Below are 19,635 nucleotides of genomic sequence, written 5' to 3'. Positions count from 1 at the left end.
GTATGGCCAAGATTAAGGTAATAAATTCAGACCCACATGGAAGATGGATACATGTTGATATAGGTATGGGAAATAATGCCCTGACGTTATTTAATATATATGCCCCTAATTCGAATCAATCAGAATTTTTTAAAAAATTACAAAATATTTTGTTACCACTGGCTACTTCTAATTTAGTGGTGGCTGGAGATTTTAATGCTGTAATGGATCCATTATTGGATAAAAAACCAAGTAAAAGTATAAAATCTTTAGGTTTAGATAATCTGGCTCAATCATGTGATTTGAAGGATATATGGCGTATTCTTCATTTTAATGATCAGGAGTTTTCATTTTGTTCACAGGTTCATAAATCATTTTCAAGAATAGATTATATTTTTGTTTCAACAAATAAAGTGCAACAGGTGATTAAAGCTTCCATAGATCCTATTATTATTTCGGATCATGCGGGAATATGGATAGAATTACAATTGGATAAATTGGAAAGGGTTAGACCTCTTTGGAGATTTGATAATGCACTGCTTGTGGATGATAAATTTTTGGAAAATTTTAAAACACAAATTAATGATTTCTTTCAAATGAATTTAGTGGAGGATACATCTATTGAGAATGTATGGGATGCATTCAAAGCAACTATGAGGGGTAATATTATATCATATTCAGCTTTTATTAGGAAACAGAATAAAATTCAATATATAGAATTAGAAAAAGAAATCAAAAGATTAGAAACTAAATTGATAAATAAATGGGAAAATGAGATATTACAAGCTCTTTTGAAAGCAAAAGGTAAATATAATGAATTATCTTCAAAAATGATAAGAAAAGATTTGTTTTCCAAACAAGCAGTGTATTATGGAAATTCTAATAAGGCGGGGAGATTATTGGCAAATTATCTTAAAGCAAAAAAAAGGAAAACTAATGTTAATGGGATAAAAGATGATAATGGTACAATAACAAATCAAACAAATATAATTTTAAAACAATTTCTAAAATTTTATAAAGATCTGTATTCTTCCGAGCCTTATTTGGAGAAACAAAAAGATGGTAAAAATTTTTTAGATTTAATTAATGGACCTAAGGTTCCTGATCATATAAAACGGAGTTTAGATGAACCTATATCATTAAAAGAATTAGAAACAGCATTGAGATCTCTTAGAGTTGGATCCGCTCCAGGTGGTGATGGTTATACAGTAGAATTTTACAAAACATTTCAAAATATCCTTTCCCCACATTTACTAAATTTATATCAAACACAACTCATAAAAGGTGATATTAAAGGTACTATGGCTGAATCAATAATAATAGTTCTGCCTAAGCCAAATAAAGATCCTACTTTGGTTTCGAACTACAGGCCTATATCATTAATAAATGTGGATAATAAAATTTTGGCGAAAATTTTGGCTTTGAGATTAGCCAAAGCTCTCCCACATATTATAGATATGCATCAGACGGGTTTCGTTGCTAAAAGACACTCCTCTAATAACTCTAGACTATTGTTTCATATGTTAAATTTATCAAAAAAAATAGATGAACCAACTTTTACAGTTTCCTTGGATGCAGAAAAAGCGTTTGATAGGGTAGAATGGAATTTTATGTATCAAGCTTTAGAATGGTTTGGTATAGGTTCTGGATTTATACAAATGGTAAAAACTTTGTATAGCTTCCCGATTGCAAGATTAAATATTAATAATATGATATCTGATGGATTTCAATTGCGGAGGGGAGTTAGACAGGGTTGTCCTTTATCTCCTTTGTTATTTGATGTTATATTAGAACCCTTATTGTTAGCAATACAGCAAACGGGGGAGATACAGGGTATTCCATATTCAGATATGGAATATAAAATTTCGGCTTATGCTGATGATATTTTGCTTTATTTGAAAAATCCAGAATCTACCTTATCTTCTTTATTAGAATTAATTGATAAGTTTGGTAAATTTTCAGGTTATAAAATTAATTGGAATAAATCTGAAATTATACCCTTAAATGTTCATTGTGCAAAAGGACTATTTAAAAATTTTCCGTTCATATGGAAGGAAGAAGGATTTAAATATCTTGGCATTCAAGTTAAAAATACAATTGAAGATACAGTAAAAGAAAATGAAAAATTTGTTTTAAAAAAAGTTACGGAGTTGTGTGAGCAATGGAACCCCTTACATATTTCTTGGTGGGGGAGAGTTCAAACTATTAAAATGATGATCTTGCCTGTAGTTTGTTACCAAATGAGTATGATACCTATTTATTTTCAGGGGTCCTTTTATAAAAAGCTTAATAGCATTTTAACGAAATTTCTTTGGCTTGGTAGAACACCAAGAATAGCTTTAGTAACCTTGCAAAAATCAATTAAGGAGGGAGGGGTAAATTTTCCAAATTTTTATAGGTACCATCAAGCCTATATTCTACGTCAGGGTATGTATTGGATCCTCCCAGAACTTATAGATAATGCACCAGATTGGTTATATTTGGAATGGCGCCTTATGTTTCCCCTAAATTTAGTTCACCTTCCAAGTATTAACATGCCTAGAAGATACAAAGAAAATAAAATTTTAATGGATACTTGGAAAACATTGAGATTTATAAGTAAATTAACACCTATCCCAATAAACAAATCAACTAATCAATCTTTATGGATAAACTCCAAGATCAAAATTGGCGGAGTTCAAATCCTTTGGAAGAACTGGATTATTGCAGGCATTAGATCTTTAGATGACGTTATTTCAGAAGGTAAACTGCTGGATTTTTCACAATTGCAACATAGATTTGGTCTTAATAAAACACAAAGTTTTAAATGGTTGCAATTGAAGCAGGCCATTCAGGTTGGGTTCCCTGAATGGAAAACATTGAATAATCAATATAGTTTAAAGTTCTTATGTTTTCAAGCAGACTTCCTAGGACATCAAGCCGCATTGTGGTATAAATTAATATCTGGATATTTGAATAAAAAACCAAAAAATGGTCTAAGAGATATTTGGAGCATTGAGATTAAGCATCAAATTAATGCATCTCAATGGCCACTAATTTGGTCTTGGAGAATGGGATGTACAGTGTCAGCATCTATGAGACAAACTTGGTTCTTTTTATTACATAGAGCTTTTTGGACCCCTACACGTTTGCAAAAATTAGACAGTTCTAAGTCCAATAAATGCTGGCACTGTAATCTGGAACCAGGGACATTAGATCACTTACTATATCATTGTCCCTACATTAAAAGTTTTTGGAATTCAATTTGGCCACAAATTAATAAATTGATGGAAAATCATATAGCAATATCATATGATACAGTATTATTTGGAATGATGATGAGAAAAAAAAGTCAAATTTCACCAGAAAATAACAAGCTTTTATTAATTATGACAGGGGTTGCCATTCAACATATAACCAATAATGGAAGAATTATAAAAACCTAAATTATACATTTTGGTGGAATACAATATGTCATATATTTAAAATGGAAAGAACAATAGCAATACAAAAAGGGACATATACTAAATTTATAAAAATATGGGGGCCATTGACAAAATACTGCAATGAATAAATAGTAGGATTTTTCTTCTTCTTTTCTTCTTTTAAATATCTTTTTTGTGACACACATAGAGGGGGGGTAATGAAAATAATTTTTACATAATATGTTATAATATATTATACAATATGTAATGTATGAATGAATGTAATAGAAGGGTGGGGGGAGGGAGAGGGGAAAAAAAATATATATTTTAGAATATGATGTATTAGATATAAAAGTGATATTGTGTATTCATCAATTGTATTTTAATATGTTGTACACTTTCTGTAAAATTTGAAAATAAAAAATAATAAGGAAAAAAAAAAATTTTTCTTATCCCCATTTTTAATATTGTACCTCGCTTAGAAGCTCTGATAAACGACTTTACCAAAATTTTTAATAAACTTGAAAGTTGATATCTTTCTTTCATTTCAGAAAATGAAATTGCTGACAATGGCGTTCATATGTTTTTTGATTCATCTGAAGATAAATTCACACAGCCATCTAAAATTAGGAAGCTAAGGTATGAGATTGTAAATAGTAGAAGTGAATATGCATTGGTTTTATTTCTTCTTTAGATTCCTTATGTTTCTAGACCTGTCCAGTCATAGGGATTTATGGCTACCTACTAGAGGAAGGAGATAGCAGAACTATAAACTTTTCCATTGCGTCATCGTGGAATGGTGCTTTGCTGGTTCTGGTAGTTATGCTTTAAGTCTAACTTGTCAGGGAGACCCTAGTTGAGCAGGGATGGCATGGAGCAAAGGAGAAGTCCCCTGTTGACTTCTTCCTCTCTAGAGGGAAGAGTTTCTGGACCAAACCTGAAACTGTTGCTCTGGGATCCCCTCTGTTCCCTCCTAACCTGCATGCGTGCAATGTTGTGAGGTCACTAAGTGCATGCCATTTTGCAGTAGCACACAGGAGCCCCCGACTGCCACCTTTGATCTTATTTTGTCTGTGGTCCAGCATCTTTCCTTTTTACCCCTTCCCTACCACCCAATGGTTTATCTTTTAAACTTGTCTTTCCTTTGCTGGGAATGAGAGCAATTCACACACGCTGCTTACACCTAGCCCTGGAACCTTCCCTCTGTCACATTCCACCTCCTCTGACTCAAACCCTTGTTTAGAATGGGATTGGCTGCAGGCAGCATTTGTGAATTGCTGCCAATAGCATAGAGGGAAAAGGAAGTTCAAAGGCAGACGGGGAAGGGACAGATTAAGAGAGAGAGGAAGAAAATGGCGGACCATGGTCAGGAGAGAAAGGAGTGAAATGGGAGTGATGCTGGACCCTAGGATGTTAGGGAGGGAGAAATGACAGGAAACAGGAAGGAAGGAGGGAAGAGAGTGTCAGATATTAAATCACAGGGGAATGGGAGGAGAGAAGGGGGTTTTGTGTAGTATGGAGAAAGTGTGATTCAGGGATGTGGCTGTTTAAATGTGAACTGATTTGATTACTTTTCTAGAGTAAGTATATAAAGGTGGGTGTATGTGTGCATGAGGAGAGTGTGCTGGCAGGATATGATGTGATTTATCCATTTTATAAACTGCTTTTCACAAGAAAGTTGTGTTTCATGAGGATAAAAGTACTATGAAAATTTATACATAATATAAGTACAGTAAAACCTCCAGCCTATCCAAGCAAAAATAACTGAAACAATATGCAAAAATAACTGAAATGTGGCTGGTGAAGGAAGTGGGTGGGAGCAATGAGTGGGTATTGTGGAGCTTCAATTTTTAAAATAAACATGCCAGGAAGCAGAGCAACTGCTGGTACATATGCTTTATAGAGGAAAGACCTTGCCAGAGACCTTGGTGCAAAGAATGGCATCTGATATCATCTACTGCTGGTGTGCTTTCTGGATAAAGTGCAGCCACTTCTGCCAGATCAGTTGGGAACAGAGCAAGTGCTGAAACCTGTGCTGTCTTTGAGGAGGAAAGACCTTGACATGGTGCAAAGGGAGGCAAATGACATCATGTAGTGCAGGGGTGTCCAACCTCGGCCCTCGCCAGGTCAGGTTTTCAGGATTTCCTGAATGAATTTGAAGTAGAATGAATAGAAGTAGAGCATGCAAATAGATCTCATGCAAATTCATTTGGAAAATCCTGAAAACCTGACTGGATTGTGGGCCCTTGAGGACCGACATTGGACAACCCTGATTTCTTGGACAAGCCCACTTTATTACTGAACCCTCAGGTACTCAATCTCTTCTCATGTGAACTCTTGTAGGAAGCTTCATTTGCATATTTTTGCTCATCCTCTCTTACCTCTGTACTGCCCTCCAATTCCTCAATTATCTTCCTACAGGCGAGATAGTAGGAGCTTGTCTTATCTGCTCATGTTTATTTTCCTTAAATTCTGTCTTTTTTTTCACTGATTTGCATGGATTAATTTCATGCTGCAGAGGATCCCTTTAGGGGACAGCTCTGGCTGCAGGAGATTGCAGACTGAGGCAGAGGGTCTGCTTTCAAGGGGTTGGTTGCTTTGCAGTGTACCCCTTGGACAGCTTGCATTTACAGATCAGGATTCAGGGACCCTTTGGGAGCATAGCTTGCTCCAGGTTAGTCCTCTAGTGGGTTTGAGCACAGGCTGCTTTGTGCCGTGGTGGTCTATCCAGGATCGGGGCCTGCATTTGTCTCCTCATTTGCGCATGCAGGCACCGGAGGAGGTCAAGGTTTCCAGGCGGAACATCAAACTCAGGAGGCAATCAAAAGAAACAAGCAGTGCAGTTTCCAGACTCATTGAGGCAAAAGATCTCCTTATAAGCTGTTTCAGCTTCCATCTTGCAGCTCCCCTACCTGAGAAATCCTAAAAATCACCACCATTTTTTAATGTTTGGTGTGGCTTTCCCGAGCCCTTTTAGCACTACAATTGCTACCATGTGGCCATTTTGGAGATGTGGCGGCCCAGAAGAATTCTGCATTTGGATTTTCCATCCTGGTAGCAGGCTTTATTGGTCCTGCCTCGAATTTGAGGGACTGCTCTGTTACATCCCGCAGGTTCAGGAATAGAGTGGGGTCATACAAGAAGGAAAGATTAGTTTCTTGCCTCTTAATCTTCTTTCTTCTAAACTTGCACACTATTCCTGAAGCCTGCCCTGGGAGATTTTGATTTGCCTACTTTCTGTCTCAATCAGTACCGGTAAGTTGGACTTCTTGTTTTCTTTGCCCAGCCTTAGTAAGACTACCATCCGTGATTGCTTTCTTAGCTCCAGGGAGTCCATTGGTGATGTGCCCCCTCTCTATTTGTGCAGGCTGGGTTCTCATAGTTCAGTTATTTATTCTATTTTCCAAATGTTTATTTGTTATGAGGATTAATGATATGAACGGATTAGGCATGTTTTTCTGGGAGTTTCCCCATATCCCTCCCTCTTTTGTGTCCTCTACAGCAGTGGTCCCCAATCCTGTCACCTTCATTATATGCAAATATCTCTCATGCATATTCATTAGGGCTAACCCCAAAACCCGACTGACTGGTAGTCCTCCAGGACAGGGTTAGGGACCACTGCTCTACAGGAATGACTGTCTGCTTTGTTACACACTGAGGAATTGAAGGGCAGTGCAGAGGTAAAAGAGGAGGGACAAAAGTATGTAAATGAAGCTTCCTAGAAGAGATCTTGCAAGAAGGGATTGACTATCTGAGGAATAGAGTGTGGATTTACAAGAAAGAAGATTAACAAGGTAAGAACCTGAACTTTCCATTTGAAGAAAGGCTGTAACCTGCCCTTCTTTGGAAATGGTCACAGAAAAGTTTCATCTATACCTTTTTAGATGTGTTTAGTGTTTTGTTTTGTGTTTGTTTTTTTAGAATGTCTTGTGTAGAGTTAATGAGCACCTAATTGACATCACTGTTAGGTCCTTGATTTGCAAGCTTTGAAGGCAATTTGTTATATATATTTTTTTCCTATTATATGCAGTCCAATTCAAGAGCGAAGTCCAGAGCAAGAAAAGTTATCAGAGACACCATTTCCTGCTTCTCAGTCTGTCTTTCACCAACAGCAAAGTACTCGTAGCATAAATGACGAAGCTGAAGAGGTTGAACATCATATGGCTAGTTGTAAACTCTCAGATAGAAAAAATGAGACTCTTTTCACAGCACTTGAAGAACCTTTGGATATCATCCAGCATCAGTCAAATGCATGTGTGGAATACAAACCAGACCAGCTTGTTAATGCCATAGGTAATATGTGACTGCAGAATCTTTATTTTTTGTTAATTCTTTATTAAATTTTCAGTTCTTACAAAAAGTGCATTATAACATACATATCATAACCATGAGAATTAAGCACTTATAACCATTCAGAAACAGTTTATCAAAACCCAACAAAAATACCCCCTCCCAACCATCCCAGAAAAGATCATAAATCAGAGAATCATTTAAACATATATCTCCCTCCCCCCCCAGATGTGCAATTAATATGTCGGCAAAAATTAAAACTATAATAATTCTACAAAAGACATTAATGGGCCCCATATTAATTTAAAAATTTTTGTGTTCCCTGACAAATCAAAATTTATTTTTTCATATTTATATATTAAACATAAATTTGCCCACCAGAATGTAAAACTAAGACGGTCCCAATTTTTCCAGTTGCGCATAATCAACTGTACAGCTGTACCCGTCATAATTAAGAAGAGATGTCCTTTATATTTATCTAAGGGGTCCTTAACATGCAACAGTTCCACATATCACTGCCTCTTAAGTCAATGGGATCGCAGACTCTAAAATATTATGTCCCCAAATCAATTTCCAAAAACTCAATATCATAGGACAATAAAACAGTAAATGATCCAATGTTCCTATGTCTAGATGACAGTGCCAGCATCTATTAGACCTAGAATTATCCAACTTATTCAATCTAACCGGGGTCCAAAAAGAAAGATGCAACAACAACAAAAAAAAACCAAGTTTGTCTCATAGACACCTCATCCTCCAAGACCAAATACGTGGCCATCGAGATGCAGAAATATACTGCTTAATCGCAATGCTCCAAATGTCTCTAAGAGCGGTTTTGGGTTTCTTATTCACAAGTTCAGATATTAATTTATACCACCTGGTGGCCTGATGCCCTAGCATATCTGTCTGAAAGCAGAGGAACTGTAAGCTATAGTAATTTTTCAAATTTCACCAATCGGGGAACTCTTTCTGAATGGCCTGCTTCAGCTGCAACCATTTATAAAATTGAAATTTTGAAATACCAAAAGATTGTTGCAACCGTGAAAAGTCAAGCAATTTTCCATTTAATATGACATCATCTAATGTTCTTATGCCTGCCTGCATCCACTTCTTCCAGACAATTTTAGACCTGTCTATTTGTATCTTGGAGTTCAGCCATAAGGATTGACACGAAGACTTCTCTGTAGGAATTTCAGTTAACTTATTAATGCATTTCAAGGTCTTCCAAGTATCCAAAATAATATTATCTTTAGCATAACTAGGTAACTTAATATCCAATACATGAGACAGTCGCATTGAGGACATAATTTTCCATTCCAAATATAGCCAATCCAGAAGATGTTCCATGAGCTCAGGTAGGATCCAATACATACCCTGACGCAGAATATAGGCCTGATGATACTTATAGAAATTTGGGAAATTAACCCCTCCCTCCACAATCGGTTTTTGTAGAGATACTAAAGTGATTCTAGCAGTTTTGCCCTTCCAAATAAATTTGATAAGAATCCTATCAGGAAGTTCTGCTTCATGCAACGAGTGGTGGACACCTGGAATGCTCTCCCAGAGGAGGTTATTGCGGAATCCACCGTTCTAGGATTTAAAAGCAAACTAGATGCACATCTCCTTACGAGAGGCATAGAGGGATATGGGTGACTAAAATTACGCCAGGTGTACACCTGGCTGGGCCTCCACGTGTGCGGATCGCTGGATTTGATGGACTGAAGGTCTGATCCGGAGATGGCAGTTCTTATGTTAAACTAAAGTAAACTAAATCTTAGGTTTGTATACCGCGCCATCTCCATGGTCATAGAGCTCGGCACGGTTTACAGGGATTGTGGAGAGAAAGGAACTACAAAGAAAGGGGTTAGATGAAGATCGGAGGAAAGAGGAATGTTAAATAGCGGGATGTTAGATGAGGAGGGAGTGATTAAGTTTTTGAGAAGAGCCAGGTTTTAAGATGTTTGCGGAAGGGTTGGAGAGCACTCAGGTTCCGAAGAGGGGAGGTAAGCTTATTCCAGAGCTCAGTGAATCTGAAGAGGAGGGAAGTCCCCAGTTTTCCTGGGTGGGAAATGCCTTTTAATGAGGGGAAGGATAGTTTTGATTTTTGGGTAGGTCTGGAAAATTTTCAGGATATTAAAAAAATTGGAGTAAATCATAAATTCTTATATTCAATTTCTTATAAAAGGACCCCTGAAAGTAAATTGGCAACATACCTATTTGGTAGCAAACCACAGGCAAAATCATCATTTTAACTGTTTGGACTCTCCTCCACCAAGACAGATGTAGTGGGTTCCATTGCTCACACATTTCAGTAACCTTTAGCAATAAAGATTTTTCATTTACTTTCATCGTTTCTTCCAGGGTTTTGTAAATCCAAATTCCTAAATATTTTATACCTTCTTCTTTCCAAAAAAAGGGAACAGATCAAACAATCCTTTTTGACAATGTACATTGAGTGGAAGAATTTATGATTTACTCCAATTTTTTTAATATCCTGAAAATTTTCCAAACCTTTCAACCAAATCCAGTAAATTTGGTATGGTAGTTTTGGGATTCCTCAAATGAAGCAAGATATCATCTGCATATGCAGAAACTTTGTATTCCCGACCTGTGTAAGGAATACCTTGAATCTCCTCTACTTGTTGACTAGCCAATAGCAAGGTTCCAGTACAATATCAAAGAGAGGCAATAATGGACATCCTTGCCTAACTCCCCTCTCCAGATGAAAACCGTCTGAGAAAGTATTATTTATATATATAATCTAGCAGAAGGGGAGCTATACAAAGCTTTAATCATTTGAATAAATCCAGAACCCACACCAAACCAATCCATTGCTTGGTACATAAAGGTCCATTCTACACGATCAAATGCCTTCTCTGCATCTTCTATAGATTTTGTTAGTTAACATGTGAAGAGCCAGCCTGGTATTATTTGAAGAATGTCTTAGCCAAATGTTTTCCATCAACATTAATTTATAAAATGGAAAGGGTGCTTGCTATGCAACAAGGAAATTATCATAAGTTTAAAAAGATTTGGGGGCCATTGATTATTTATTCTAATGATCAGACATCTTAAACACCTTAGAATTGGATAAGATATAGGGGGGGGGGGGATTATGAATGATAATAATTGTTAATTATTAATATATGGGTGGGTGGGTGGGATTCTTTTATATTTATATATTTGGAGGAATATAAATAAGATTGTCAAGTGATTAGTTAAAAATCTTTCTGATTGATTATTATATACTTGTTGTAATATTTGAAAATGAATAAAGATTTATTTAAAAAAAAAAAACATTAATTAGAGAAATCGGCCTGTAATTTGAAACCAACAAAGGGTCTTTATTTGGCTTCGGCAAAACTATAGTCAAAGCCTCTGACATTGTACCTGAAATGCAACCTTTATTCAGTTCAACTTAATATAAATTTAATAATAAGGCAGTAATGTACTTTGAAATGATTTATAAAACTCCACAATATAACCATCACCTCCTGGAGCAGATCCAACGCTAAGGGACTTCAAAGCTGTCTGAATCTCTGTCAGTGTAATAGGAGCATCAAGAGATCCCTATACATGTTCGGGAATTTTAGGTCCCTCAATTTCAAAAACTCTAAACCATCAAGTTCTTTATTTGAACAAAGCTCAGAAGAATACAAAGCCTTATAATATTTCAAAAACTGTTTTAATATATTATCAATTTGAGAATGAGTAACCCCATTTTCATCTTTAACAGCCACAATCTTTATTTTCCTTTTTTTTTTGCTTTTAAATAATTAGCCAGTAATCTTCCCGCTTTTTTGAATTTCCATAATACAAAGCCTGTTCTCTCAACAGAATATTTAGTGTATGACTCAATCCCTACAATTTGATTCAATATACATGTAGCGTATTCCTAATCCATGCCAGACTAATCCAGACTGCTGGCTTATATCCCTCTGCCTGCAGATAAAAACAGCTTGGCGCCAACTTCATTCCCTCTACAGCTCCTCTGAATTTTTCTGGTGAGCCTAGGGGTGCTAAACCTGATAGTGCTGGTTTTCTCTCTCTTTTTGTGGTGATATGCGACTGTGGTACCTTCTGTCCTACTTCCCTATTCTTGGAAGGGAGCCAAAGTTAAGTTCTTGTACAAATCCCTCTGTAGTCTGCATGGTAGGGTTATCAATCCCTTCCAGCCATGAACTGAAGGGAACTTAAACCAAAGTCTTACCCCTCCTCCTGTGGTCATCTCCTGGGACACTCTCCTTGAAGATCAGTTTCATTTCCTACAGCCATGCTGTAGGGGCTCAGCTCTTCTGCTTGTGTTTTATTTTCCTAACTTTTAGTGTATTAATTTAATATTTGACGCAGGTGGCCTGGTGCTGCAGATTCACCCTGCGGGAGGCATCCTTTCGGCGGGAGATCGCAGAGCTTTCTGGAAAGTCTGTATCTGGGGAGTTCCCTGCCACTGCAGTAAGCCCCCTGGACAGCCTGCACGTCAGATCGGGGCTCCAGGATCAGGAGCTGACTGACCCTGGGTTCGTCCATTAAGGGGTAGAGCACAGGCTGCACGGTTCTGTGGAGGCACGCCCGGGATTGGAACAAGACTGCATACCTTCCCTGATTCTTCCTGAGGTCCTGGTAGTAACTAACTGGGGTGATTGTGCAGGTGAGGCAGTCAGAAGACTTAAAATCCAATTTTGTCAGCTTCCTGAGGTAATGATCTCCTTGCATGCTTGTTTTGAGTAGCTATATGCATGTTGGTTTGGTTTGGTGGTTTTGGGGGGGGTCCTAAAAAAGGGTTTTTGGATAGTTTATCTGCATGCCCTATCCAATCCCCAACCTCTAAAAACACAAAATTGCTGTTTTCCTGGGTTCCCTGTGTTTTCCCAGGCTGTTTTACGGCAAAATTGGCCATCGTGGATTTTCTTTAAACTTTTCAAAAGTATATTTTTTGCACTTAGGAGCTTCATTTTTGCTCCAAACTTCACAGATGGCCTCCTCAGGACATGATGGTATTGATTCATGCCTTGTTTATGGCGGATGGCTGTCAGTTGGTTTCCACACATGCTGTGGCCCGCAAGGGGGGAGTGGGGTGCACGGTTTGTGCCTTTCACCTTCGGTGAGGTCCCCCTTGGGATTACTGCTACCAGTGCTGCAAAATTCATGCCTGGTGACCCTAAAAAGGATGGCACTCCGGCGAAACGCAAGCACAGTTCCAGGGACATGCATCATAACCCTTCTGAGCGCTCAAAATTAGATGTGCATAGAGCGGCTTTGACTGCAGGGGCTATTTTTCCCCCGGTTTTTGGAAGGATTCTTCTCGGGCATGTTTAAAAAAAAAAAAAAGACAGATTTATGCCTGTGGTTCCCCCTAAGAAACAAGCCCTGTAGCTGGGCTCTCTTATTTCACTGGTTTCCAGCAAGTCACTGGCGGGGAACCTGGAGATTAGGCAGGCGATGCTCACCATCTTGTCCGCATCGGTGCCTCAAGGCATATCATCAGCGCTAGCTGCTGTAGCTAACTGAGCTGACCTTAGTGTGCAGATTAGTATGGGACCAGGACCTGGCGGAGGTTCATTTGTACGCAGATGCCTCAAGTCAAGCGGTTCTCAGGTCGGAATCCCTGCGGGAATTGAACTCGCAGTCGGCTTCTCCTGGCTGTGCGATCTGTTCACTTATGAGCTTTTTAAAGACCGCTATCTGCCTCCTTTTACCGATACTCCGGATTTGGCCTGGATCTTTTTCAGAGATCTGGGATTTCCCGGTAGGTCCCCTGTATTGTGCTCGAGCCATAACGAGGTTTCCTGTAGGGATGGAGATCTGATAAGTTCTGATCCAGGGCATCAGAACACAGGCAGGGTCAACACACAGGCGGTTCTGAACGCAGACCAGGTCGGCACACTGACCAAGGCCCTGTGTGCAGATCTAGGCCTGTGTTTGGATCTGAGGCCCTGTTTCTCATTCCCTTTCCCTTCTTGCCATGCAGCCATTCTAAGTAAAGGAAAAATACTAGCATCTTGTCACAAGACTTTTGTCATATATTAACCTGACACATTTATCCTTTTTCCTTAACTTGTATAAGCATCCCTTATATGGGCAACAATCAGACTTTGCCTACAGCTTAAGGCTAAGGAGCATGCATTATAACCTTTGGACTGTCACATGCTTATCTTATTTGAGCTGTCCTTATTTGGTAAGGACATCAGCTGACAGGCATTGCATAGGCATTGCATATGTGCATAGACTCAGGCCCTGTTCACATGTTAATCAGGCCCTTGTCTAAGTGCTGAGTTGGAGGATGATCACGAGGTAATCACGAGGTAAAAAGCATGTACCTATCTTTGTATCCCCCAATGTAAAACCATGTACCTTTGTACCCACCAATCATGAGATGTGTAAACGAGGGAGTTACTATGATGTCATTAGCTTAGAAGCATAATAAATAGGGACTCGGAGCTAGTCCTTTCTAGTGCCTCCTCCCGATTCTAAGATTGCATGTGTGTTTCTTTTGTAACATTCCTACAGTTTCCTCATGGCATTGGCGTTTTCTATGCATTTCTCTCCACCGACGGTAATTTCGGCAGTGGCTCAGGCCACTAAGCGAACTTCTCTGCCCTCAGATGTGTCACACCCGTGCTCTATGTGGACACCCTGAGCAGCTGGGTAGTGACACGTTTGCTTCTGGTGTGTTCCCTTTAGAATTAGGGTGTCCTTTCAAATTGGCCGCAACTAGGCAAATGCCTAACCAAGCTTACTTCCAAGGACTTTAAAGGAAAACATGGTTGTCAGAATGACCTTGGTGCAAAACATAAGCTTTTATTCGGCCACCGGCCGTAGGATCATTGTGCCATTCCAGGTTTCCCTGGTAGCATGAACATAATACAAACAAAAAGGCAAAAGTTTTCACTTCATTCACCAATCTCAAAAATCAACTTTGGGCTTGCTTGACAAACCCTTTACAGTCCCCTGTACCAGAGTCCTTCAATTGGGCATACCTCCTGATGCCAGCACATAGTACAGTCCATTAGCTTTCAATAAAGCTTAGCAGTGAAATAGGTAATATAAACAGCTTTTCCAATGCAGAGCTATAGGAGGAACATTCATAGTAGTGTTTAAAGGCAGTCTGTGTTTTTTTAGCAGTGCAATCACTCTCCAGTTGGGCTGGACTTCCTCAAAGAAACTAGCAGGTTTTACTCTCAGAGGCTTAATCTCTTTTCCTAAGAGGCATGTAGGCTAATCTCATTACACAGTTGTTATGGCAATCAATTCCCAGCTGGGCTCTTGCACAGAGTCCTGAAACCCAGGGAGCCTTAGGGTTTAACCAGGCTAAAACTACAACCTAGCGTTTGGTTCAGCTGTGCACGTTTCCTGAAGAGGAGAAAACTGTCACATTTCTTAGAGTCCAGCAAATAGCCTATGGAAAACACTGCAGTACAGGATTACATTCCTCTGATAACTCAGCCACAGTTCATCTCTCAACAGGAGGAACAAACAAAAATAAACAGCCAGAAAAAGAAACCTTTTCACAGACCTTTTCTGTTGGCTCAGCTCTCCATTTCCTCTGGCTAGCTCTCATCCACAGCACTATTATCTTCCACCACCATTGGCTCTGGAGGAAGGAATTCTGGAGACAAGTTACCCGCCTGCTCTTCAGTCATCTCCCAGTCAGTGCTGTAGAACTGCCCTGAAGGGTGTGAGGCAAGCTCAGCCGCTTCCTGCCTCTGCTCTCGTCCTGTTTCTGCCAAGCCTCTTTCTCCTCCCCTTTGCTCTCTGACGAGCCTGGCTTTAAGCTGAGGGAAAGAACCACTCCCCCTTGGCTTCTGATGGGGGAAGGGCATTCCTTCCTCAGCCTGTGCTGTTTCTCTGAGGGGAAACTGATTGTGAGATTTCTGCCTTACAGGTACTGGATAATAGAAAGGCAGATTCTTCCTGCCTGGCTTTGGGACTGCTCTAGGTAAGTCAAAGCTTTTCTGTTCTATTTCCATTTCTTCTTCATCACTCACAGGGTAGTCAGCTAACTTATTGTCCTGGGCACTGACCTGGTCAGCCCTTCTGCACTGGGGTTTGTATACTTTCCTACATTTCCCTGTGACAAACCTCGGGAATGCAGTAGGTTTGTCACAGATGGAAGTGTAATCCTGAGGGATTTTCAGGACAGATGGGTGGATTTTCTCCTTAACTTGCCTCTCTGTTCCGGCAGCGACCGGAGTCACAGTGACAACGGTCACGTCCTTGGTTAGAGCAGATTGTTCGTGCCCTGCCAATATCCTACTGCTACAGTTCTCCAGATTTTGGAATTCTGGTTAACCGGCATGGTCTAGCTGTCGGCCGCAGTATGCAACCTCATGCTGGTCTTTGCCAAAGCTGGGATTTTTTTTTCTCTGTCTGCCAGAAGAATGTTTTGGATTCTTTAGTGGTACTGGGGTTTCTTCCTTTAAGCCTACCCTGAGCAGATTACCCTTTATGGGATTTTCTTGTTAGGCCAGTTCCTGGTTGACCTCATGGCCAGTGTGCAGAACCGTAAGCCTAAGGTCCTCTCGGGCACTAAGCCTTGTGCAGGACATCCTAATTTTTGTCACTTCAGACACCCTCTCCGAACCACTTCAGACACCCTCGGGTTCAAGATTTGGAGCTTCTTCTAGACCTTGTTTCGGAGGTCCCATCCGTCAGCAGTACTTAAACAGGCATCCTCCTGCCCCCACTAAAAAGCAGTTCTGACGCCAGGCCTCCGGTACCTCGCCTTTGGGTCGGCGGGCGCGCCTCAGCCTACCAGACAGAGTGGCAGAAGGTGGCCTCAAACCGGGGAGTCCAAGAGGTTCTTCGAGAAGGCCTCAAGTTGGGACTAATTGCTTTCAGGGTCTCTGATCACCTTTTTATCCTGACTGCTGCGCCTTGTCATGGTCGGCCAGTGTCAAAGTCCTCGATCGCTCAATGGATTCAAATGGCCATTTCCACGACTTCCATCACCTGCAGCAGGCAGCTGCCGATTTTGCTTAAAGCTCACTAGACTGGAAGTGTGGCTGTATCGTAGGCGGAGTCTCGGGCGATTCATCCTGGTGAAATTTGCAGGGCGGCTACTTGGTCCTCTTTTCATACTTGTACCGAGTGGATGTGGCGGCTCATTATGATGCCGCTTTTGGAACCTTGGTTTTGAGGACAGGCTCTTCTGTCCCTCCCTAGCTGTTACCATTGCTTTGGTATGTCACGTAGCATAAAGAATCCGGAAGGGACGTAAAAGAATGGAAGATTAGGTTTCTACCTTTGATAATCTTCTTTCTGTTAGTTCCTGTAGGATTCCATATGACCTGCCCTCTCTGTAGGCCAGGGGTAGGGAACGCCTCAAAAGCCGTATTCCAGTCGGGTTTTAAGGATTTCCCCAATGAATATGCATTAGATCTATTTGCATGCACTGCTTTCAATGCATATTCATTGGAGAAATCCTGAGAACCCAACTGGAATATGGCTCTCAAGGACCGGAGTTCCCTACCTCTGCTGTAGGCACTCTGTTGTTGAATAGCCTGCTTCTTTCTGCCTCGATTGTTCTTCTTGCAGGCTTGAAGTCTTTCCAGCCACTTGATGGATCCTGTGAGCAGTATTCCCTTCTGTGAGCATGCTATGCTGACGGGTGTCGCATGTGGGTGCTCGGGTGTCAGGTCAAAAGCACGCTGGGACAAAGGCGCGCGCAGACAATTGAGTGCAGCGCGGAGGTGCGCGCCGCACAAAATTACTGTTGTGGGGGCGTTGTGAGGGGTTGTAACCCCCCACATTTTACTGAAAATTTCACTTTTTCCCTGTTTTTAGGGAAAAAGTTAAATTTACAGTAAAATGTGGAGGGTTACAACCCCCCAAACCCCCCACAATGCCGGCGCAATCTTTATTAAGTAAACTGGGGGGGCTCCCCAACAAAATCCCCCGTCGGAGCCCCTAAAAACTGTAATTTTCTTCGGCGCGCGCCTCCGTCTTGCGCTCAGTTGTCGGCGCGCGCCTTTGTCATTCGCCGATTTGTCTATGAACCGGGTGCTCGTTGCATGCGGCAGGTTAGTTCTGCATTGTTCCTCAATATTTGGCTGGATTGTGTTTGTGCATGTTTATTACTTGTTTTAGGTTTTGTAGAGCAGGCCAGTTCAGACTTTGTGTTGCTGGGGATCTTCCCCAATATCCCCTTGTCAAAGATTTGTTCAGGTATGTTACTTGACTTTGAGACTTAACTGGATATGTTTTCTAGCTCTCAGGATAAAGGGTGGCGCATGTGCTCAGAAAAGTGCTTGGATTTCTGCAACTCCTGGGTTGGGATTGAACACCTAACGTAAGGAATCCTAAAGGGGCTTACAGAAAGAAGATTATCGAAGGTAGAAACCTAATCTTCCAGTATTCTATAAGTTATGCATGCGTCTCTGGCATTTAGGTATGAACACTTAAACCAACTGAAGGCTGAAGTAAATGTTTGTGCCTAAATGACAATCACCTATTTCACCTGTCAAGTTAGTATCTAGAAATAGAATAAGTTCCCTTTTATATCATTTCCCCATAGTGGCCAGCATTGAATAACAGCAAAATGTTATCAGCACCAGAACATATCCAGATAGCGACAATATTCAGCCCATTTGCCTAATAATTTAGAAAAGGTGTTGTGTTTGTTTTTTTTCTTTTCCTTTTTTTTTTCTCCTTCTTTATTCATTTTCAAATTTGACAAGTGCACAAAATAATATATTTCAACAAGTTATTACACAATAGCACTTTGATATCTACTACATAAAAAAATCTAGTGATACGTTTACCCCCCCTACCTCCCAACCTTCATCATATTTTCAATCAGAATATACACATATTGTAGAATATATTATAACATTATGTAAAATTGTACCCAACACCCTCCCCCCTTTAGTGTGCCAAAAGAAGAAGAGAAGAAGTGATGACTATTCACTACAATATTTTGTCAATGGCCCCCATATTTTTATAAATTTAGTATATGTCCCTCTTTGTATTGCTATTGCTCGTTCCTGAATGGAAAAATCTTAATACTCAGTCCAGTTTGGAATTCTTAAGTTTTCAGGCGGACTTTCTAGGTCACCAGGCCGCACAGTGGTATAAATCTATTAGTGATTTGGTTAAAAAAAAAAAACTACAAATGGTCTGAGGGATATTTGAAGCATTGAGATTAAGCATCAGATTTCAGCATCTCAATGGCCACAAATTTGGTCTTGGAGAATGAGATGTACAATGTCAGCATCTATGAGACAAACATGTTTTTTTTTGTTACATAGAGCTTTTTGGACCCCAGTTAGATTACAAAAATTAAATAGTTCCTTGTCCAATAGATGCTGGCATTGTAAATTGGAGATAGGGACTTTGGACCATCTTTTATTCTTCTGTCCCCATATCTTAGCCTTTTGGAACTCAATCTGGGATCAAATAAATTGTTTATTGGAAAACCATGTAGCGTTATAAGAACATAAGAAGCGCCATCTCCGGATCAGACCTTCGGTCCATCAAGTCCGGCGATCCGCACACGCGGAGGCCCTGCCAGGTATACACCTGGCTTATTTTATAGCCAACCATATCTTTATATGCCTCTCTCAAGGAGATATGCATCTAGTTTGCTTTTGAAGCCTAGGACTGTCGATTCCGCAATAATCTCCCCTGGGAGAGTATTCCAGATGTCAACCACTCTCTGTGTGAAGCAGAACTTCCTGATATTAGTCCTGAACTTGTTCCCCCTTAGCTTCATTTCATGTCCTCTTGTCCGTGTCAAATTGGACAATGTAAATAATCTCTGCTCTATTTTGTCGATTCCTTTCAGTATTTTGAAGGTCTCGATCATATCCCCACGCAGTCTCCTCTTCTCAAGGGAGAACAATCCCAGTGTTTTAAGTCGATCCTCATATTCCAGTTTCTCCATACCCTTCACCAGTTTAGTCGCTCGTCTCTGCACCCTCTCCAGCAGTTTTATATCTTTCTTTAGGTAGGGAGACCAATGTTG

General features: G+C 40.1%; 1 protein-coding gene across 1 annotated transcript in view; it reads left to right on the top strand.

The window, feature by feature from the left end:
* The window catches only part of BUB1 (BUB1 mitotic checkpoint serine/threonine kinase), a 243,236-nt gene that overhangs the window by 173,003 nt on the left and 50,598 nt on the right, over positions 1 to 19,635 (top strand). Inside the window, exons 17-18 of the mRNA XM_033939939.1 lie at positions 3,935 to 4,022; positions 7,414 to 7,676. Of these exons, the coding sequence (XP_033795830.1) occupies positions 3,935 to 4,022; positions 7,414 to 7,676 (351 nt within the window). The remainder of the gene's footprint in view (positions 1 to 3,934; positions 4,023 to 7,413; positions 7,677 to 19,635) is intronic.

Source organism: Geotrypetes seraphini, chromosome 3, assembly GCF_902459505.1.
Source record: "Geotrypetes seraphini chromosome 3, aGeoSer1.1, whole genome shotgun sequence".
In the NCBI taxonomy this organism is placed as follows: Eukaryota; Metazoa; Chordata; class Amphibia; order Gymnophiona; family Dermophiidae; genus Geotrypetes; species Geotrypetes seraphini.
Note: the sequence above shows the minus strand (reverse complement) of the source record. Positions and strands in the feature narration are given on the sequence as shown.